At 40.4% G+C, this 23,744-nt stretch overlaps 1 protein-coding gene across 4 annotated transcripts in view; it reads left to right on the plus strand.

The window, feature by feature from the left end:
- clcc1 (chloride channel CLIC-like 1) overlaps nt 1–23,744 on the plus strand; it is a 40,028-nt gene that overhangs the window by 7,770 nt on the left and 8,514 nt on the right. For 3 of the 4 annotated variants that reach the window (XR_007248367.2, XM_048538647.2, XM_048538648.2), the window contains exons 4-10: nt 3,650–3,760; nt 5,322–5,540; nt 12,199–12,336; nt 13,605–13,704; nt 14,783–14,880; nt 14,961–15,107; nt 15,505–16,275. Coding sequence is in view for 3 of the 4 variants with exons in the window: in XM_048538647.2 (XP_048394604.1) it covers nt 3,650–3,760; nt 5,322–5,540; nt 12,199–12,336; nt 13,605–13,704; nt 14,783–14,880; nt 14,961–15,107; nt 15,505–16,275 (1,584 nt within the window). In the remaining variant the exon portion in view is untranslated. The remainder of the gene's footprint in view (nt 1–3,649; nt 3,761–5,321; nt 5,541–12,198; nt 12,337–13,604; nt 13,705–14,782; nt 14,881–14,960; nt 15,108–15,504; nt 16,276–23,744) is intronic. The other variant, XM_048538649.2, reaches the window with a different exon arrangement.

Consider the following 23,744-nt stretch of genomic DNA (forward strand, 5'->3'; position numbering starts at 1 on the left):
GGTTGTGTCGGGTGCTGGTGAGGCTACACCTGGAGTACTGCATGTAGTTTTGATCTCCTTGAGAAAGGATGTACTGGCACTGGAGGGGGTGCAGAGGAGATTCAGTAGGTTGATTCCGGAGTTAAGGGGATTAGTTTGAGGAGAGGCTGAATACACTGGGATTATATTCATTTGGAATTTAAAAAATGAGGGGGAGATCTTATAGAAACAAATAAAATTATGAAGGGAATAGATAAGATAGAAGCAGGGAGGTTGTTTCCACTGGCAAGTGAAACTAGAACAAATGAGCATAACCTCAAAATTAGTGGGACCAGATTTAGGACTGGAACTCTTCACTCAAAGGGTTGTAAATCTGTGAAATTCCCTGCCCAGTGAAGTAGTTGAAGCTTCCTCATTGAAATTATTTAAAGCTAAGATAAATCATAGTTGTACAGCAAAGGAATTAAATGTTTTGGTAAGAAGGTGCATACGTGGAACTGAGGCCATGAAAAGATCAGCCATGATCTCATTGAATGGCCAGATAGTGGTCTCCTGCTCCTGGTTCTTATGTTCCTACAGTGTGGAAGCAGATCATTCGGCCCATGAGTCCATGCTGACCCTCTCAACAGTATCCCACCCCAATCCAGCCCTTACTCAATCTCTGCATTTTCCACCCCAGACATTATGCCAATTTAACATAGCCAGTCCAACTAACCAGTACATCTTTTGACAGTGGGAGGAAACCTCAGCACCCAGACTAAACCCACACAGACATGGAGAGAATGTGCAAACTCCACGTAGACAGTCTCAAAGGGTGGAATTGAAATCATGTTCCTGGCGCTGTTAGGCTACCCACTGAGCCGCCCCAAAGGAAGGTAGTTATAATGTTGGAACGTCAATCATCCCTTCCCTAGGAAACGGCTGAAAGTGTTTCTTAATACTTTTAACTGTGAGGGGAAACACTGACTTATGTAGAATACTTATAAGCTAATCTAATCTTCTGACATACCTCAGGAGCAGTGGGACATGAACCTGGGTCATCTGGTATGGTCACTGATGCAGCGACACAAGAGCCTGTGGTTCTCAGATATTATCTAATCATCCGGCTGAGGGATATTATTATACACGTCTTGAGCAGTTGGCACCTGAACCCAGGTCTCCTGGCTGAGAGGTGGGGACGCTATCAAATAACCACAAGAGCTTTGTTGTTCCTCAGTTTAGCCCAGGATGCTACTGTATCTTCAGCTGCTACATCATTTACCTTCCCTCTAATGTATAGTTGAAGATGGAGCTTTTTTTTGATTATTACACAATGCTCAACTCCATTCACAATTCCTTTATGCAGCCAGATCTGGACATCATCCTGTCTTGGGCTGATAAATAGCATGTAACACGCAACAATCCATTCCAACAAGAAAAGAATCTAATCATTTTTCAGTGGCAAGTCATCGTTGAGAATCCCCACAAACAACTACCTGGGGTCCCCATTGACAGAAACTCAATTGAACCAACTGCACAAATTCCAAATTAGAGCCAAGACAGCAGCTGGATATTCTACATCCAAGCTACTGAAAGTCCCTCAGCCATCTAAAAGGCACAATCAGAAGTCTTTTGAGCAGTCTTGACTTTTCTGAATTGATGAAACTAAACCAATTCACGAAACGCAACATCATTTAAGCCAATACAAATTACATGATCAGCAGGCCATATGTCTTCTGAAACATTGGATCCATCCAGAACCGGGATAGTATGGTTACAGTGTGTACAAGGGACAGGATCGCAGAATTGTTAAGTTGTGACAATTCATCAAGACTACTTTGACAGAGCCACCAGAATATGTGATCACTCAACTATAAGGAAAAAGACAGAAAGTGAATATGAATACCACTCAAGTGTCTCACTTTGCTAGGTGAGAAGACAGAAACAGTAACTTTTTTCAAACTGTTTTGTGAGAGCACCTTCACCATATGAACTGCAGTAATTCACAAAGTTGGCTCACAACCTTTTTGAGGTAGTCTAATGATAGAAAATAAGTACTTATCTTGCCCAAATTTGAATGTAAAAGAAATGAAGATGTTGGAGCTGATAGAGGAATGGACCAGGGTGTCATGAAGGGAAAAACCCCTTTAGAATGCTGATGGGAGTGCAAAATATATTTAGTGATTTCTAAACATGCTGGAGATTACATGCTGGCAGGGGGTGAGGGTGTGACCCTTTTGAATGCAAAGGCTGTTAGGGTGACAAACAATCAATCACAATTCTGGGAAGAGGTGAGAGCAGAAGTGCAGGAAATGGGGTGGACATGGTTGTGGTCCCTCTTGAGCACAGCGAGGTTGAGGAAAAATTGTCGTCCTTTTATTGTCACTCTATTAAATGTAACCTGTAAATTAGACTAAGACATGTGAATATAAAGCATGTAGAAAACTTCATTGTGAGATCCAAGGAGGATCTGTCAGTGCTGTATGTAAATACAGTTCATATGTATCATTTCTGAACAGTATTAAAACTGCACATGTAATGTGTGATTCTGCAGTTTCACTGAATGCTGAAGGCTGTCTGATGCAGCCATTGCAGACTGCATCACTATTTACAAGTATAAATTGCTATATCAACATTGTCCACTTTACCATGAAATTGAGCTGTGTAATTGTTGTCCCTGTCAGTAGATGGCAATGTACAACAAATTTCTGAAATGTCTTCGCTGATTCCATTTGAGCATAGATGTGGCCTCGGGAAAATTTCTTGTGAATCCTGTAAGGGGGTTCTGGTATTTTTTTTTCGACCATTATGGATTACCGGCAATAGAAGCTTCATAAATTCGTTGTTGAAAATGTTGTGACAGTGCCACAGTTAAATTTATTATCCGTTCTTGGCTGTCCTGAATTAGTTGGGATGAATTTCCTCCTTGATTGCCATTAGTCTATGTGATGGTGCTCTTCTGAGGGTGTTAAGCAGGAAATTCCGGGATGTTAAGAACATAGGAATGCAACTATGCGAAATCCCTTTGAGCCTATATTCACCATTTAATGAGATCTTATCTGAATAATGTCCATCTTCTTATAGCTGCCTTTTCCTCACGTTCCTTAATGCCTTTGGTTAATTGCCCCGGTAAAGGAACAACATCGCTATCGAGTCAGAGTGGTGTGTTAGTTGGAGAACATTTTGGTGTGCCCATAACTTTGCTCCTTTGTGTTACAGAACCAGAGAAGCAAAATGAAAATTTTTAATGTCAGTAAAAGCTATGTACAGACCTTAGCCTGTACCTGTATTTTGTAATTCTACAGGGAAAAAAAATTATTAGTCTTCATGCACAAATAGGATATCTTCTACAGTCCTCTGCTGACAATACAAATGCAATAGTGTAGTTTTACATAGAGTTTAAACGCATTGATGGAATGAAGAAATCTACAACTGAGGTAAATTTATATTGTGAGAACATTTGCAATGTCTTGCAAGTTTATATGTTTAATACTGGTGTAAAGTGTCCTTATTTTATCTCAGCGTAATAAGTTCAAGGTATGATGATTCATGCTGCCATTGATAGCACCAGGATTGGTATTGCAGCATGTGAGTTAATGTTGACCAATTTAATATTTTTACATAAGCCATGTCCTATAAACATGCTATGGATTATGCTATAATTGAGCTGATTTTTCTTTCTTTTTCATAGTTAGAAGAATGTAGAAAGAAAACATCTGCTGAATCAACAGAAATTAGTTGCAATCCAGTTTTTAAGAGATATCTGAATAAGCTGCTTTTGGAGACTGGAAAATTAGGTTTGGTAAGTAGTCTAGAAACGTAATATTTGATTAGACTTTTGTTACTTTATCTCCACGTACATATAGTTCAACACTAAGCAAGTATAAATTTGTTGACGTTCTCCATCCTGATGTCTGCTATTTTTCCTGGGATTTAGAGGTTTCACTGTTGCAAATCCTAATCCACAACTGGCAGCAAGGCAGCTATTTACTATTTTTAATCAAATGCTGTTGTTGAGGTTGCTATGAATCCATTTTTCTGCTGACCTGGGCTTTCTCCTTTTATTCCTGTTCAGAATGAAAGTGTATCATGCTTAGTTCTTCAGTCCATATCCAAATGCAGCAAGACTTGTACAATATCCAGGCCTGAGCTGAAAAGTGGCAAGTAACATTTGCATTACCCAAATGCCAGGCAATGACCATCTCTAACAAGAGACAACTCACTGCCCCTTGGCATTCAATGCCATTGCCATTACTGAACCCTCACTATCAACATAATGGGGGATTGCTTTTGCCCAGAAACTCAACTGGATTCACTGTATAAATACATGACTACAAGGACCAGCCAAAGTCTAGGAATACTGCACTAAATAACTCCCCACCTGATTCCCCCAAACCTGTCCACCATCTACAAGGCACAAATCAGGAGCGTAATGAAATATACCCCAATTGACTAGGTGAGTGCAGCTGGATAAGAGAAGCTTAACATCATCCAGGACAAGGCAGCCTGCTTGAGTGACACCACTTCATTATTACCAACTCACTTCGCCACCGATGTTCAGTTGCAGCAGTCAGTACTATCTACAAGATGTACTACTTCTTTTCCAAATATGTCAATGTTTGTATGTTGCCATCGTTCATTTCTAGGCTGCGCTGCAGTATACTTATATCTTGTACTGTATATGTTTAAAAAAATGCTGTCTGAAGTATATAAGGTGATTCTCAGATCCTGGTAGTGATTGTGTGAGCACTATAGATTCCAGATTACCCGAACCATGGAAATGTATATGTGAAGCAACTGGAGTGGGATTAGTAATGTAAGTTATACAATAAGTTGGCAGTTCTTGTTTTCAATTAGCAATTCTTAATGACCATGAAGAAATTTCATAAATCTTATTTAGAAATGTCCCCTGTGGTCACTTGCGTCCATTTTGAGATAAATAAATGGAGAAAATAGATTATACGGCAGTCTACTATCTTGCCCTTTTTGTTCTTTAAACATTACAAGAACCGACAGTGTCAAAGATTTCCTAGCATGGATGACCAATACAGCAAGAATCCCAGTTCGAAAATTTTCAGTACAGGTCCTTGACTGATGGCTGTCCCAATGACCGCTGTTAATGTTGCCCTTGAAACCAATTGGGGATATTCTTGTACGCACCATGAATTCCTGATAATTATGGCTGTAGATTTGTTCTCAATACTACTTAGCTATTGTGAAGGCAAAGCTATTAGGATACCAAACTCTTTCAGCTTATGTAAAATCAGACTTACAGTTACAAGGATTTGTATGCAGCTTCTATCGTGAATTATTGCTCCAAAAAGAACCTTATACCCTTTATTTTTACTCTTTGTTTCCTCCAGCCTGGTGATAATCATGAAGTTCATTATGATGCAGAGATTTTAATTACAAAACAGGATGTGACTGAGATTAAGAAGTTTCTCAGTGATAAGGCGTGGAAGGCCGGTGCTTTGGATGATGCACTTAGTAAAATTCTAATTAATTTTAAGTTTCATGATCATGAAAGATGGAAATGGAGATTTGAGGACACATTTCATGTGGATCCCTTCACAGCAATTATGGTAAGTGTGGCAGTTCCTGGATTTAATATTAAATGATTTTTGTAATATGTGAATTTTATCTAAGCTAAGGTTTTCAAAAAATAACAGTTCACAGCATTTAATGTTGACTAGACATTAGTTGGCTGTTGAAATAGAAAACTGGTTTAAATTGAGAAAATGTGTCCAGTATGGATGTGAGTATCAGTTAGACTAGTAATCACTTCAGCAAAAATAATCGTGAATAATTTGGTTCTGTCTTAAAGTTGGTCCCGATTTTCATATGTATGTAAATCAAGATTAATTCATCTACGGTTCAAGTGGCAACATCTAACATCTGGATCAGAAGTTTTGCATTCAAATCCTACTCTGGAGAACTAAGGCACATTACTAGGCTGATGTTGCCATGCAGTACTGATGGAGGGCGCACTGTTGGATATACTGTCTTTTCAGGAGACATTAAACTGAGAGCCCATCTGTTTTCTTTGGTGGATATAAAGGATCATGGATCATGTGGCTTTCTTTTGGGGACATTCATTTGATGCCTTGGTGAAGGTGTAGTCCTTAACCAATATTGCTTAAATGGATTACCTAATAATTTATTACCTCTGCATAATAGTTTCATCCCTTGTTTGTTTGTCTGTAAACAATATATCTCAAATATGAGGGATGAAGGAAGAATTCATCAGAGAAACGAAAGAACTAGGAGCAAAAGTAGGCAGTCCAGCCCCTCAAGTCTGCTCCACCATTTAATATAATCATAACTGATCTCATTTCAGCCTTGATTCTACTTTCCTACCTGCTCCCAATAACCTTTTAACTCCGTAGAAGTTAAAAATATATCTCCTCATAAATTTATTCAGTGTCTTGGCGTACACCGTATTCTGGGGTGTGAATTTCAGATTTGTGGTTGTCTGAGAGAATTAATTACTGCTCATCCCTGTGTTTAATTCTGCCATTCTTTAGCCGAAAACAATGATTTCTCATTCTAGATTGCCTCACGGGGGAAACATCAAATCTGCATCTACTTTGTCAATCCTAATTAGCATCTGGATGTGAGTTTGCTCGCTGAGCTGGAAGGTTAGTTTTCAGACATTTCGTCACCATTCTAGGTAACATCATCAGTGAACCTCTGATGAAGCGGGACATAACACCAGCGCTTCGGAGGCTCACTGATGATGTTACCTAGAATGGTGACGAAACGTCTGAAAACTAACCTTCCAGCTCAGAGAGCAAACTCACATCCAGAACCTCAACCTGAGCTGCAAACCTTCTCAAAACTCCCTAAATAGCATCCTACGCTTCACTCAGATCTGCTGTCATCCTGCAATCTCACTAATGTCTTGTATAATTTCAGCAGCAATTCTCTCCTTCATTTTTTTTAAGCAATAAATGCCAAAAATCCATTTGTCCTTTTTTTTAAGCTGTGCTGTCTGCATACTAGCCGTCTGTGACTTGTAAATGAGGACGCCCATGTCTCTCTGCACCAAAAGAAACAAACAAAGAAACCTACAGCACAGGATCAGGCCCTTCGGCCCTCCAAGCCTGCGCCGATCAAGATCCTCTGTCTAACCTGTCATCTATTTTCTAATGGTCTGTGTCCATTTGCTCCCTGTCCATCCATGTACCTGTCCAGATATATCTTAAAAGACGCTAACGTGTCTGCGTCTACTACCTCCGCTGGCAATGTGTTCCAGGCGCCCACCACCCTCTGTATAAAGAATTTACCACGCATATCTCCCTTAATCTTTCCTCTTCTCACTTTGAACTCATGATCCCTAGTAATTGAGTCCCCCACTCTAGGAAAAAGCTTTTGCTATCCACCCTGTCTATGCCTCTCATGATTTTGTAGACCTCAATCAGGTCCCCCCTCAATCTCTGTCTTTCTAATGAAAATAATCCTAATCTATTCAACCTCTCTTCATAGCTAGCACCCTCCATACCAGGCAACATCCTGGTGAACCTCCTCTGCACCCTCTCCAAAGCATCCACATCCTTTTGGTAATGTGGCGACCAGAACTGCACACAGTACTCCAAATGTGGCTGAACCAAAGTCCTATACAACTGCAACATGACCTGCCAACTCTTGTACTCAATACCCTGCCCAATGAAGGAAAGCATGCCATTGTTACATGCCTTCTTGACCACCCTATTGACCTGCGTTATCACCTTCAGGGAACAATGGACCTGAACACCCAGATCTATCTGTTCATCAATTTTCCCTAGGACTTTTCCATTTACTGCATAGTTCGCCCTTGAATTTGATCTTCCAAAATGCATCACCTCGCATTTGCCCGGATTGAACTCCATCTGCCATTTATCTGCCCAACTCTCCAGACTATCTATATTCTGCTGTAATTTCTGACAGTCCCCTTCACTCTCAGCTACTCCACCAATCTTAGTGTCATCAGCAAACTTGCTGATCAGACCACCTACACCTTCCTCCAGATCATTTACATATATCACAAACAACAGTGGTCCCAGCACAGATCCCTGTGAAACACCACTGGTTACAGGTCTCCAATTTGAGAAACTCCCTTCTACTACTACCCTCTGTCTCCAGTTGCCCAGCCAGTTTTTTATCCATCTAGCTAGCACACCCTGGATCCCATGTGACTTCATTTTCTCCATCAGCCTGCTATGGGGAACCTTATCAAACGCCTTACTGAAGTCCATGTATATGACATCTACAGCCTTTCCCTCATCAATCAACTTTGTCACATCCTCAAAGAATTCTATTAAATTGGTAAGACATGGCCTTCCCTGTACAAAACCATGTTGTCTATCACTGATAAGCCCATTTTCTTCCAAATGGGAATAGATCCTATCCCTCAGTATCTTTTCCAGTAGCTTCCCTACCACTGACGTCAGGCTCACCGGTCGATAATTACCTGGATTATCCTTGCTGCCCTTTTTAATAAAGGGGACAACATTAGCAAGTCTCCAGTCCTCTGGGACCTCACCCGTGTCTAAGGACACTGCAGAGATATCTGTTAGTGCCCTAGCTATTTCCTCTCTCGCTTCCCTCAGTAACCTGGGCTAGATCCCATCCGGACCTGGGGACTTGTCCACCTTAATGTCTTTTAGGATACCTAACACTTCCTCCTTCCTTATGTCAACTTGACCTAGACTAAGCAAACATCTATCCCTAACCTCAACATCCGTCATGTCCCTCTCCTTGCTGAATACTGATGCAAAGTACTCGTTAAGAATGTCACCCATTTTCTCTGACTCAGCGCATAACTTTCCTTCTTTGTCCTTAAGTGGGCCAATCCTTTCTCTAGTTACCCTCTTGCTCTTTATATATGAATAAAAGGCTTTGGGATTTTCCTTAACCATGTTTGCCAGCAATATCTCATGTCCTCTCTTAGCCCTCTTAATCCCTTTTTTCAGATTCGCTCTACATTCCCGATATTCTTGCAAAGCTTCGTCTGTCTTCAGTCGCCTAGACCTCATGTATGCTTCCTTTTTTCTCTTGGCTAGTCTCACAATTTCACCTGTTATCCATGGCTCCCTAATCTTGCCATTTCTATTCCTCATTTTCACAGGAACATGTCTCTCCTGCACGCTAATCAACCTCTCCTTAAAAAGCTCCCACATATCAAATGTGGATTTACCTTCAAACAGTTTCTCCCAATCTACATTCCTCAGATCCTGCCGAATCTTGGTATAGTCGGTCTTCCCCCAGTTTAGTACTCTTCCTTTAGGACCACTGCTATCCTTGTCCATGAGTATTGTAAAACTTACGGAATTGTGGTCGCTATTTCCAAAGTAGTCCCCTACTGTAATATCAACTACCTGGCCGGTTTCATTCCCCAGCACCAGGTCCAGTATGGCCCTTTGCTGAGTTGGACTACATACATACTGCTCTAGAAAACGCTCCTGGACACACCTTACAAATTCTGCTCCATCTTGACCCCTAACACTGAGTGAATCCCAGTCAATGTCGGGAAAATTAAAATCTCCCATCACCACCACCCTGTTTCTCCTACACCTTTCCATTATGTGTTTACATATTTGTACCTCTGTCTCACGCTTGCTGTTGGGAGGCCTGCAGTACAGCCCCAGCATTGTTACCGCATCCTTCCTATTTCTAAGCTCTGCCCATATTGCCTCACTGCTCGAGTCCTCCATGGGGCCCTCCTTCAGTGCAGCTGTGATATCGTCTTTGACGGTTACTGCAACTCCTCCACCAGTTTTACCTCCCTCTCTATCCCGCCTGAAGCATCAATATCCTGGGACAACTAGTTGCCAGTCATGCCCTTCCCTCAACCAAGTCTCAGTAATAGCAATAACATCATACCTCCAGGTACCGATCCAAGCCCTAAGCTCATCTGCCTTGTCTACTACACTTCTCACATTAAAACAAATGCACCTCAGACCACCTGTCCCTTTGTGTTCATCATCTGCTCCCCGACTACTCTCACACTGACTCCATTTTCTAGTTCCCTACAGGCTTTCGTTTCTACCTCTTTTCTGTCCAATATTTGGTTCCCATTCCCCCTGCCACATTAGTTTAAACCCTCCCCCACAGCATTAGCAAAAGCACCCCCAAGGACATTGGTTCCAGTCCGGTTCAGGTGTAGACCATCCAATTTGTAATAGTCCCACCTTCCCCAGAACCGGTTCCAATGTCCCAAAAACCTGAACCCCTCCCTCCTACACCATCTCTCAAGCCACGCATTCATCCTAGTTATTCTTTCATTTCTGCACTGACTAACCTGTGGCACTGGTAGCAATCCTGAGATTACTACCTTTGAGGTCCTACTTTTTAACTGCTCCTAAATCCCTAAATTCTGCTTGTAGGACCTCATCCCGTTTTCTGCCTATATCGTTGGTGCCTATATGCACCACGACAACTGGCTGTTCGCCCTCCCCCTTCAGAATGTTCTGCAGCCGATCGGAGACATCCCTGACCCGTGCACCTGGGAGGCAACATATCATTCGGGAGTGCCATTTTCGACGACAGAACCGCCTATCTACTCCCCTTACAATTGAATCCCCAATGACTATCGCCCTTCCACTCTTTTTCCCGCCCTTCTGTCCAGCAGAGCCAGCCATGGTGCCGTGAACCTGGCTACTGCTGCCTTCCTCTGGTGAGCCATCTCCCCCAACAGTATTCAAAACAGAATACCTGTTTTGGAGGGAGATGACCGCAAGGGACACCTGCACTGCCTTCCTGCTCTTCCTCTGCCTTTTGGTCACCCATTCGCTATCTCCCTCAGCAATCCTAATCTGCGGTGTGACCAAATTGCTAAACGTGCTATTCACGACCCCCTCCGCATCGCGTGTGCTCCAAAGTGAGTTCATCTGCAGCTCCAGAGCCGTTATGCGGTCTAACAAGAGCTGCAGCTGGACACACTTCCTGCACGTAATGGAGTTGGGGACATCAGCCCTGTCCCTCAGCTCCCACATTGAGCAAGAGGAGCACAACACGGGTGTGAGATCTCCTGACATTATTAAACTTAACTTAGATAAATGAAAAAGGAACCAAAAGGGTTTTGGCAACCACACGATATATATATAAAGAAACGTGAAACAGAAAAAGCCTTACCTTATCTACACACCACCGAGTCTTTTTTTTTGGTTAGAAGAGGAGGGCGGATGGGAGACACTACACGTGACCAAAGCATTTTGAAATTTCTCTCCATTTTTTGACAAAGATATGAACTGTACTCTGTTTTATCAGTGATCCTTAATGATAAGAAATAGGACAACACATTTTATTTTAGAATGTTGTGAGATCTTCTATTTAGAATGTTTTTGATTATTTGAGAACTGAGACTGTCTCAGTGGCTCCGGTGGTTGTCATCACGGTTGTAAAAATGAACAGAATTTTCAGAGCAGGTTGTTGGATATGGATTGGTTCGGAGCTTCTTCAGTGAGTTGGAATCATTAATTAAAAAAAAGGTTTGTTTATTCTACTTTGTAATTACAAAGCATCAAAAAAGGCAAGGAGAAGGCTTCAAGAAGAGCAGTGTAATTGTAACAAAGTTAGTTAATTTGGCATGGCAAAGTTCAGTGCACTACTGAGTACCTTTTCTATTATTGCTGTTTTTAAGAGTTTGGTATGTGTAATTTGGCTGTCATACTTCATACAATAGTGACTACTCTTCAGAAGTGTTTACTCAACTCTGAAGTGCCTTGGGGTATCCTGAGGAAGGCAGTATATAAAATCAACATTTCTTGCTTTAGTGTCTCACCTGAAAGACAGAGTCCCTGATGATACAACACTTAGCACTGAAGTGTGAGACAACATTGTGAACTTCAGGCCTGCAGACGGCCTTGTACCTGTGATCCGACTCCTGTAGTCATATTAAAAGTGAACTAAGCTGAGCGATGTGCACATGTGCAAAATAACAGAATCTAATGTATAATTGTAGCAGCAAAGGGCCTGATTAGTTGTAATACTTCATTCAAATCCTTGCATAATAAAGGTAACTGGTTTATTTACTGCTGTATTTCAGAACTTGTTTGTGTTTTCATTTCACTCTGATTTCCAGTTTTTGTACTTCGCTCACTGCCTCCAAACTAAAGACTAGGAAGCAGTCCCATACTAACAACCATTTAAATAGATTAAAAGCTGCAGTGCATATTTGAATATTTTGTACATTAGGGCTACAGATTTTGATTGCAAATAGTATGGTATCTCTTTGACTTACCTTTCTCTTTTTTTTTCCAGTTGTTGGCCATGCTAATGTTTGTTGTTATAATATTTCACATCATATGGATTGTTGCCCCACCGTTTACACGACCTTATCGCTTCTTCTTATTGTGCTTTCTAATTAGTTTTGTTTGGAACTGGGTGTTTTTATACAAGGTACAGTAGTCATAAATTAGTTCAACTGACTCATGCGTCTTTTCCGGATCTTTGGTCCTGTCAAATAATTGGACATTGAGTAACAATTTTAAGTGCACTGTTTTCTTCTTTGCACTGGTATAATTGATCAGTACTAGAAGAAACTTAGACAAATATGAAAACATATAGTATTCAGTTAAAACTGTATCTTTGACCTGTCAGTTCACTGGGTTAATGCCTCAGTTTTGACTCAAATATTACTTTGTGAGCCCTGGGTTTGTTTTAGTATGTTGGACATTGTTACCTGCAACCTCTCTTCTTTTTACTGCTCTGACCACTGACCGAGAAGATAACCTCCTTCCAAGTTATCTATGTTGATCTGAATCTGGTCACAGGGTGCAGTGACTTTAACATGCAGCTATTTAATTACTAATCCAAATTTATTTCACACAGGCAAAATTATTGTTTCATTTGAAATCATTGATAGGCATCAAAATGTTACCTATTTTAATGAGTATGGAGTAATAATTTATTTCCCTGCCTTAGATCCTTCCAAGAATAGAAAGCCATTCTATAATACCTAGTTTCACTTTGTCATTCATCCTTGGAGCCTACAATGATATGCCTAGACTAGGTGATGTTTCTTTTTGCTGGCTACGGTAATCTTATGTGAATTTCACAGTTTAAACCCAATATGTCCATGCTTTTGATTTGGCATTGGATTGGTATTTCCAGAAGGCTGGATTAATAGAAAGGTCTATGGTGTACACCAGAGTTTTGTTTTTGTGGATGAGATTATTGTTATGACATATTTTTGGATAGAATAGAAAGCATCTTACATCACTCGTGACTGTCGTGCAGCTGATAATGAGAAATTTCAATTTCTGTTCAGTGGGTAAAAAACAGTCCTTTTACCAACGTCCTTTAGAAATAGTAAATAAACAGATGTGGTTTCTGGTTTTGGTTTTAATATCCTGTACCAATGCTAGATATTATCCATATGAGCAAACAATCATTTTAACAAACAGCGTATGAAACAATCTTGTCATTTGTCAGTGTTTCTATTCTTTTGCCATTAGGCTATACACTTTACATAGCAGACAGTTGTATGTATTCCTTAGAATTACTCAATGACAGGCTATAGAACACTTACTAAATAGCAAATTATTGACTTGCCTTATCTAGAGAGTTTCAGGGCTTTCAAAAATGCACTGTGCAGATTGTGCAACTTACAACTTTTTTTTTGTAATGCAAATCTTGAATCTGTAAGGTGTAATGTTTCTTTACAGACAGCTTTTGCGAAGCGACAGGCTAGCTTTGCCAAGTTACAAGTTGATAAACCCATGTGTACAGGGGTACAGAACATGGATTGGAAAGGTAGCCTACTTGGTGAGTAGGTTTTATTGAGAAAGCTAATGTTTATATTAATCAAATGTTAATTATTGGCCCTGTAAAATACAAACTTTTTAGCAGTCATAAAATAGCAAGTATTATTTATCAAACAGATGTAGCTTTAACACTGAATGTTATTTGTTTTCATTATATTGTATCACACTGTAAAATGTTAAAATTGTCAGTAATTGTGCTTGTTTGATTATAGTTTGTATTTGTGGCTGTCTGATATATTGTTTAAAGTTTTTTGTTTTGGAATAATTTGATCAGGCACGTGGAACTAATTCAGCTGAGGTAGAGAAACATTTGGTACTGACACAGTCAAGCCAGGATTGGAGCCATAGTAGTTTAAATAAATGAGTTGTCTTTCGTGGCATTTGAGACCATGAATAAGATCCAGGATGAGTGAATTCTACAAAAGAAATTGATGCTGAGCTAACCGCGATCATCGGGCTATGGCAGGAAACCACAACACCTGGTAGAAACTCTCAGACACTGGGAGAATGTTCAAACTGCATACACACAGTCACCGAGAGGCTGGATGCAATCCTGGTTCCCTGGCATTGTGAGGCAGCGGTGTTAACCACAGAGCTGCCATGCCACCCCATTTCTGGCAAGGGCCAAATCTTTTTGCCTATCCCTAATCATTTTTTGAACTGAATGACTAGGACATTTCGGAGGACACTCGGCCATATTGAGTGGGCTTAAATTCTCACACAGGCCAGACCAGGTGTAAATGGTAGAGTTGCTTCCCTAAAGGATATTAATAGTCAACTGCCTGCATTTTTACAATAGTCGATAAAAGTTTCATGGTCATCACTTTGAGGCTGGTTTTTAATTTGAATAATATTAATTGAATTTAAATTCCATCAATTGGCATGGTAGGATTTGAACTCGTAACTCCAGAGTGAGAGCCTGGCCCTCTGGGTTAGTAATTCATTGACCTTACTAATATGCCACCATTTTGGGAAAATTAATTAAATTTTATGCTTAAATAGTTTTATTTATAACTATTATGGATGAATAAGCTTTTTTGATTTGCAAGCCCTTTAACAGTCACATTCTTCTCCAACAGTGTGGTTCAGGCAAACTTGGACATTGCAGAATGACCCTTGTGAAATGTACTATGAGGCTCTGTTAGTGGATCCAATTTTGGAAGTTCCTCCAACCAAGGTAAAAACAAATAATTTTGGATCAGAAATGTAATAATTTTACTTGAAATGCCCAATAATGTGTTTTGCCTTCTTTTTAAGGCTTTCATGCTTACTGTAACAACACTGATTACTGAACCACTGAAACATATTGGGGAGCCTATCAGTCACTTTTTCCGTGATCTCCTTAAAGACCTTCCATGGATCTGGCAGTTTCCTGTGACCCTGACGGTTATATTAGCTGTTGTTGTAAGTCTCTGTTCCGATTACCAAAGTGAATAGTGTTTGTTTAAAATTATATTTTGTGTAGCCAACACTTGCATTCGTAGTATCTTATTAGTTAATGTTCCCCTGGTGTTCCCAAACACACTGACAGGAATGCAGATCATTGGATGTTTCTGGCTACAGTGACACCACTTTTTTTTTCATTTATATTTGATTAATCTATTGTGAAAGTTTTATTTTCTATACAGGCCTGAAGTTAATGAATTAATACAGCATACTTTGCAAGTTATTTTTAAGTGACATTATTTCTGAAACAATCAGACTTTTTCTTTATCTTGGGGATTGGATTTGCATAAATTACTATTCAGTGAATCTCAGATATTACCATAATCACCTTTTTTTTCGCTTTTCTTTTTTGCAGGCATTCTGCTATTCCTGTGGCAATGCAGTTGTTCGATATAGTTTATATAGATCACTTCCAAATGTCGGTCCTCAAGCTCCAATTGCACATCACAATGTGCCATATAGTGTACAAGGCTCAGTTGATAATACCTTACACCAAAGAGGAGGATATGTGGATTACCAAGCTGGAGGAGATGCTAACTATTTTCCTCACATCAGAAGAGACCCCAATCATGATGCAGTAATTGGAGGCCCCTTTCGGCGAAGAGGTCTAAATGACCAGGGTGTAGAAGATATAAAGAATTGGGAAAGAGCTGAGATGGTAGATAATGGGCAGGGTGACAACCATCTTCGCAGAAGGAGAGTACCATACCAGAAAGATTATCATTGTGCTAGATATTCTTCTGACCACCTGGTATCAAATAACGAGGTAATTACAAATAGTGTACCGCAACCATCAGAGGAAAATCCTGACATAGAAGATGTTGATATTCACCAAGCTCAAGAGATTGTTGAACAATGCGAAACAAATAATTTCCAAAATAAGAAGGCAACTGAGTTACCTCTTAGTAAATTTGATAATCAGTTACACAAAGTGAGACGAGCAGCTGAGGAGGATATGCAGAGTAATGTTCTTGAAGAATTTAGCACTAAAGACAGGCCACTTGATGCAGTTTCACAGCTTCCATCAGGAATGAATGTCACGGAGATGAATGTTACTGAGAAACGGCAAATAGAGGAAAAGAAACTTGAAAATGAGTTACCCGTCATAGAAAATGTGGGAGTGCAAGTAAGTCTTCCAAGAAATTTAGATGCATTTATGTCAGAAATTAAACCATATTTTATTAACGTTTAAATGAAAAATAACAATACATTGGTTTGTAGGATTTCATGTTTTTAAATATAATTGTACAATACAGCAAAAATCGAATGTTTTGTATTGGTCTGTTGACCACCGGTTTTTGGCAACATTTTTATAAGCCATTGAGCTATGTGGGAAAACCAGGCTATAAGTATTTTTTAAATATTCCTCTTAGAAAAAGTGGAAGTGTGGCGAAGATAGGAGAAGGACTGGTGTTTATATGAATAGGAGAAGCAATTTGCTGTAAAGTATTTAGATGCTTTAAGAGCAGCGGAAATGACCTTGTAACCATATTCCAGCTGGGGAAGTGCGTAAATGGAATGGGTAGTAGATTATTTATTTATCTCTATTTGTTTGTTTGCTTATTTATAGTCATGCATATTTTGTTACAAAATACAATGAAAAGTATTGTACGGTGCTGCCACTCTCTGGCATTGTCAGAAGTATTTTTATCAACCTGTTCAGAGTTGTTATCACATACCTCTGGACTGCATGGGACTTGGACTTAAACCCGAGCCCCGCTGTCCAGAGATAGGGACAGTACCACTGCACCACTCCTCAGCTCTGTTCTCAAGGGTCGATCCTTCACTCTGAGGGGCTGGGCACTAGGTTCCTAGTCTCTCCTATTAGTGGATACATCATCTTCATATCCACTCTATCTGGACCCCTCAGTACTCTGTAAGTTTCAGTGAGATCCCTCATTCATCCTTCTAAACTCCATTGAGTACCCAGAGTCCACAACCATTCTTCACATGACAAGCCCTTCCTTTTCAGGATCGTTCTTGTATGCCTCCTGTGGACTCCCTCCAAAGCCAGCATATTTTTCCTTAGAAACTGCTCACAATATTCAAAATGCAGTCTAACAAGCCTTTTACAGCCTCAGCACTACACCTCTGCTCTTATATTCTAGCCTCTCTTGAAATGAATACTAACACTGCATTTGTCTTCTTAACTGTCAACAGAATTTGCATGTTAATCTTAAGAGAACCCTGAAATACAGCATCCGGTTCCTTTGTTCTTCAAATTTCTCTATTCTTCCTACCAAAGTCCAAAACCTCACTTTTCCACATTGTATACCATCTGTCACTTCTTTGCCTGCCCTCTATCTCCCAAGTTCTTCAGCAACCTCTCTGCTTTCTAAACACTACCTGTTCCTCCACCTATCTTTGTGCCATCTTAAAACTTAGTAACAATGCCCTCAGTTCCCTTATTCAGATCATTAATGTATAACACAGTTTGTCTTCTGTCTCCCTCCCTTCTTAAACAGGGGTGTTACCTTAGCCATTCTTCAGTCTTCTCGGACCCTCCCTGATTCCAGTGATTCCTGGAAGATCACCACCAATCTCCGTCTGCTGTCACCCTTTGAACTCTGGCATGTAGTTATTTGGTATGGATGGTTTATCCACTTTCAGACACCTCAGCTTCCTCAGCACCTTCTCCTTAGCGATAGCTGCTGTACTCACCTCTGCCCCCATCCCCGACTCTCTTGAAGTTCTGGCTGTGTTTCAGATCTCCAGCCTTTGCATTTCTTTGTTTTGGGAGGTGTACATTTGGAGATTAATTATTTTGTATTGAAATTTATTTCCTTTTTAAATGTGATGGACACATGTGCCATTGGCAATTAATCTCATTCAGGCCAGTAGAGAACTATTCAGTCATAAATCGGGGAGGTATAAGAGGTAGCCACCAAACAGGGCAGTGACACTCGGTGTGGAAGACTGAAGACAAAATAAATTATGCTAGGGGATGGAGGTTGTTACAAATTTGCTGCTAAATTCAATGATGTTAGTTGCTTGCTTGAATTATTGTGGTGCATGTTTAAGTTGACTTTTAATCCCCATATCTACTTGCCTGGAAACGGGATACAAGAATGTAACAATCAAACTCCCTTATGCTTTGCAGTAGATCTGTAGAATCCTTTAATTTCTCCAAATATGAACAGATTTAGCACTAACTATGATTTACTTTGATTGATAATACTTAATAGAACAGGGCATGTTGAGAGACACTTAATCAGGGAAGCAAATACCAATCACTCTGGGCTCTTTATTTAACACAAAAGAATAAATTTAGAATGGAATAGCATTGAATCCCATTCCACCTAACATGTCCTCATCATTATTGTTGAAATTATTCCTTATTAGGGCAAAAGCCCTCCTTTTGCAGCAGGAAGGCTGAAATTTTTAGTAACTGTCATAACTTTTTTGAAGTCTTTGTTTGACTGACAGATCAAAACAATTGAAAAGACTAAATAATAACATATATAGCAGTGGCCATGCTGATCTGAATGATTCCTAAATGATGCAAAGGCTTGGTAGTAAAGAGTGGGAAATTGTTTCTGTCGGCTAAGAAATCCGTAACCATAGAACACACATTTAAAGTAATTGGCAAAAGAACCGGAGGTTAGTTGAGAATTTTGTTTTGCATGATGAATTATTATGATATGGCATGCATTAACAGAAAGGGCAACGAAAGATTTATTTCAAGTGGAATTGAATAACTTCTGAAAACAGTAGAAAATTACAGGGCTATAGGAAAGGCAAGGGGGAGAGGTGTGACAACTCTTTCAAAGCAAGTGATTAGGAGGGCAGTTGGGACCTTCTCACTGTTTGCAAGGGAAATGGAATGTAAGTGCATGGAAATTTTACTGCAGCTGTATAGGGCATTGGTTTGACCAATCTGAGCTGCTATGCATAGATTTGTTCTCATTTGATAGTGGATATAATTGCTTTAGAAATGGATCAGAGCAGGTTCTCTCAACTTATTCCTGGGATGATAGGCTTATCTCAGGAGGAAAGGTTGAACAGTTTGGACCTGTATCCATTGGAGTTTAGAAGAATCTTATTTAGGTGATCTTATTGGAAGATCTTCAGGAGACTAGATAAAGTGGATCCTGGCAGCATGTTCCATCGTATAGGGGAGACAAAAACTAAGGGACAGAGGTTTAAAATAAGAGGTCAACCCTTTTAATACATTTTTTTCCCTCTGGGGCCATTAGACTGTGATAGTGATGAAGTCTTGATCTTTATATTTTATCAGGGCAGTATTACATAGGGTTTTGATAGACATGGGAGTCAAAGATTATAGAATATAGACTGAAAGTGGAGCTGACACCATAGCCTAATTTTTTTTTTGTTGTCTTTATTCATTCACGGGATGAGGGGCGTTGCTGGCTAGGCCAGAGGACAGTTCAGAGTTAACCACATTGCTCTGGGTCTGGAGTCACATGTTGGCCAGAGCAGGTAAAGACGGAAGTTTCCTTCCCTAAAGGACATTAGCAAACCAGATGTGTTTTTCCAACAATTGACAATGGATTCACGGTCATTGTTAGATCTTGAATTAAGATATTTATTGAATTCCAATTCTACCGTCTACGATGGCAGGATTGTCTGGGTCCCCAGAATGTTATCTCTGGATTAACAGTCCAGTGATAATACCACGAGGCCATCAACTCCCCTAGATTGCCCATGATATTATTAAATGTTAGAACAGGCTTAAACTGTCAAATACTCTTCTCCTGCCCCGCTCCTAGGTCCTCTGTTCCTTTGGTACTGAAAGCTTTTATGATAAAATGTTGAATTATTGTATTTATAAGAAATAGATATGTTACTACAAAACTTGAATATTACTGAAGAGAGAAGCTTGCCAAATCTTACCATTTTGTCATCAGGACAAATACACCAAATAAAAATTGTAATGATTTGTACTACGGGAGAAAAGGATGCTGATTTGTTTGTATGTCAATTCTGGCTCTCTTATGTTCATTTGAAAATTAGTTTTTCTTGCTGTTCTCTTGCTGCCAAAGCTTGCTGCTGTGTACTCATTTGTCTCTTCCACAATATTCAAGAAGTAGGTGTGTCGTACATTTAATAAACAAGTAGATAAATGTTCATATAAGAAATATAACATATTAAGAGCACAAAATAATTTATTCAGTTCATTTCCATCATCTTTTATATTAGGAGATTGGCAAGTTTAATAAGGTTGTAAGTAAGATTAAAGGGTAATTCAAAGGAGAGAATTTGGTGAGTAAATAGCTGATTTTTGTTTTTTAAAATTCATTTTTGGGATATGGGCATTGCTGGCTGGCCAGCAATTATTGCTCGTCCCTAGTTGCCCTTGAGAAGGTGGTGGTGAGCTGCCTTCTTGAACCGCTGCATCCACCCACTGTGGGTTGACCCAAAATGCCATTAGGGAGGGAATTCCAGGATTTGACCCAGCGACAGTGAAGGAATGGCGATATATTTCCAGATCAGGATGATGAGTGGCTTGCAAGGGAACTTGAAGGCTGTGGTGTTCCCGTATATCAGCTGCTCTTCTTCTAGATGGAAGTGGTCGTGGGTTTGGAATGTGCTGTCTGTGGATCTTTGGTGAATTTCTGTAGTGTGTCTTGTAGATTGTACACACTGCTGCTATTGAGCATTGGTGGTGGAGGGAGTGGATGCTTGTGGCCAGTCAGGCGGGCTGCTTTGTACTGGATGATGTCCAGTTTCTTAAGTGTTGTTGGGGCTGCACTGATCCAGTCAAGTGGTCAGATTGCGTCTTGTTTGTAATGTCATAGCCTGGTATTTTGTGGTGCAAATGTTACTTGCCACTTGTCAGCCCAAGCCTGGATATAGCCCAGATCTTGTTGCATTTGCACATTGCCTCAAGAGCTGTGGAATCGTAGATGGTGCTGAGCATTGTGCAGTTATCAGTGAACATCCCCACTTCTGACCTTATGACAAAGGGAATGTCATTAATGTTACTACAGAACTTGAATATTACTAAAGAGAGAAGCTTGCTCTTACCATTAATGAAGCAGCTGAAGATGGTTGGGCCTCAGACACTACCCAGAGGAACTCCTGTAGAGATGTCCTGGACCTGACCTCCAACAACCGTAACTGTCTTCCTATGTGACAGGTATGATTCCAACCACCGGAGAGTTTGCCCCTGATACCCATTGATTCCAGTTTTGCTAGGGCTCCTTGAAGCCACACTAGGTCGAACGTAGCCTTGATGTCAAGGGCTGTCACTTTCACGTCAGTTGTAGAATTTAGCTCTTTTGTCCATGTTTGGACTAAGGCTGTAATGCAGTCTGAAGCTGAGTGGTCCTGGTGGAACCCAAACTGGGCAACACTGAACAGGTTATTGCTGAGCAGGTGCTGTTTGATAGCACTGTTGATGACACCTTCTATCACTTTACTGATGAATGAGAGTAGACTGATGGGCAGTAATTGGTCGGGTTGGATTTGACCTGTTTTTTACGTACAGGACACGATTGAGCAATTTTCCACATTGTCTGATAGATGCCAGGGTTGTAACTGTACTGAAACAGCTTGGCTTGGGGAGTGGCAGGTTCTGGAGCACAAGTCTTCAGTACTATTACCAGACAGTTGTCAGGGCCCTTGGCCTTTGTCGTAACCAGTGTTTCGAACTGTTTCTTGATATCATGTAGAGTGAATCGAATTGGCTGAAGACTCATATCTGTAATGTTGAGGACCACTGGAGGAGGACAAGATGGATAATCCATTCAGCACTTCCAGTATGGAGGATGTGAATATTTGTGGAGCCTCCTCCAGTGAGTTTAATTGTTGACCACCATTCACAACCTAATGGACTGCTCAGCTTAGATCTGATCTGTTGGTCGTGGGATCGCTTAGCTTTGTCTAATACTTGCTGTTTGGCAAGCAAGTAGTCCTGTCTGGTAGCTTCACTAGGTTGACACCTCATCTTCAGATATGGCTGCTGCTGCTGCTGCAGACATGCCCTTCTACAATCTCCAACGAAAGAGGTTTGATGCCTTGGCTGCTGAGCTGCTCTTGATGGTGGACATTGAAATCCCTCACCCAAAGTGCATTTTGTGCTATTGCCATCCTCAGTGTTTCCTCTGTTGGAAGAGTACCGATTCATCAGCTGAGGGAGGACAATGCATAGTAATCACCAAGAGGTTTCCTTGCCCATATTTAACCTCAGTATTTAAGTCTCAAGGCTTCATGGGGTCTGGAGTCAATGTTGAGGGCTCCCAGAATAACTCCATCCCGACTGTGTACCACTGTGCCACCACCTTTTCCGGGTCTAGCATGCTGATGACACAGGACATATCTGGGGATGGGGATGGGGATGGTGATGGTGATGTCTGGAACATTGTCTGTAAGATATGATTCTATAAGTAGGTAAGTAACAGGCTGTTGCCTGACTACTCTGTCAGACAGCTCTCCCAATTTTGGCACTAGCTACCCAGATGTTAGTGAGGAAGAGTTTGCAGGGTCGACCTGGCTGTTTCTGCTGTTGTCTTTTCTGGGGCCTAGGTTGATGACAGATGGATCCGTCTGGTTTTATTTCTCTGACACTTGGTAGCGCGAGGCTTGCTAGGACATTTCAGAGGGTAGTTGAAAGTCAACCACATTGCTGTAGGTCTGGAGACACATGTAGGCCAGACCAGGTGAGTATGCAGATTTCTTTCCCTGAAGGGCATTCGTGAACCAGATGGGTTTTTCCGACAACCGACAATGATTTCATGGTGATCAGTACATTCTTAATTCCAGACTTTTTTTAAAAAATTGAATTCAAATTCCAACATTTGCCGTAGCAAGATTCAAGTTAAAGATGTTAACAAGACTTAATGTCTCAAATGTATCTTAGAGCATGCTGGTACTGATAGGCACCTTGGATCTTTGGAAAAATAGCAACTTTAAAAGCACTTAAGTGCCCAGAAATAATGCAATGAATTGATGTTTATTATATAAGATTGCAGATGTATTACCAAAAAGGTTGTAAGGAATATGGAAGTGGGAGTAAAAAGCCACTGTACCCTAGAGTGTGGAGGAAAGGTATATGAAGATCAAACCATTTCTCTAATTATCATGATTAACATTTTGTGATGTAAAAAGGGTTTGATTTGAGTGTATGTAGACTTCCTGGAAAGCAATGAAGGTTTGTTTGCATTCAGTGAGTTTTCTGAGTTAATAGAGTAAATAGTGATACATTAGGCTTCAGGTAGAAAGATACTTTGCAAGACAGTTGATCCAGAAGAAGCAAGGCAGTTTCGAACTGTTGAGAATTGTTACCTCGGTGAAAACAGTCAGCTTGAGATAGAAGTTTGCTTAAAATCCTGAAGGATTTATGTGAAGCTGTACAAGTCTAAGCAAACTCATATATACTTGAGGAAGAAACTGTCTGGTTCTCAATACTGGGATTTGAAGCCACAGTTAGATTAAGCCCTATAGATGTGTCAGAGAAGCCAATTCTGTCTGCTATGACTACTGTAAATGAGTGTTTTTGCAATTAATGGTATTATATTTAACCATGTTTAAATCTTTGCATTTAACACAAGTTCAATTTTTTTTATTCTACTTAATTTGAGTAATAAACTTAAACCAAATCTGCAGCATTGTGTGCATGACATTCAGTAAAGG

Source organism: Stegostoma tigrinum, chromosome 8, assembly GCF_030684315.1.
Source record: "Stegostoma tigrinum isolate sSteTig4 chromosome 8, sSteTig4.hap1, whole genome shotgun sequence".
In the NCBI taxonomy this organism is placed as follows: domain Eukaryota; kingdom Metazoa; phylum Chordata; class Chondrichthyes; order Orectolobiformes; family Stegostomatidae; genus Stegostoma; species Stegostoma tigrinum.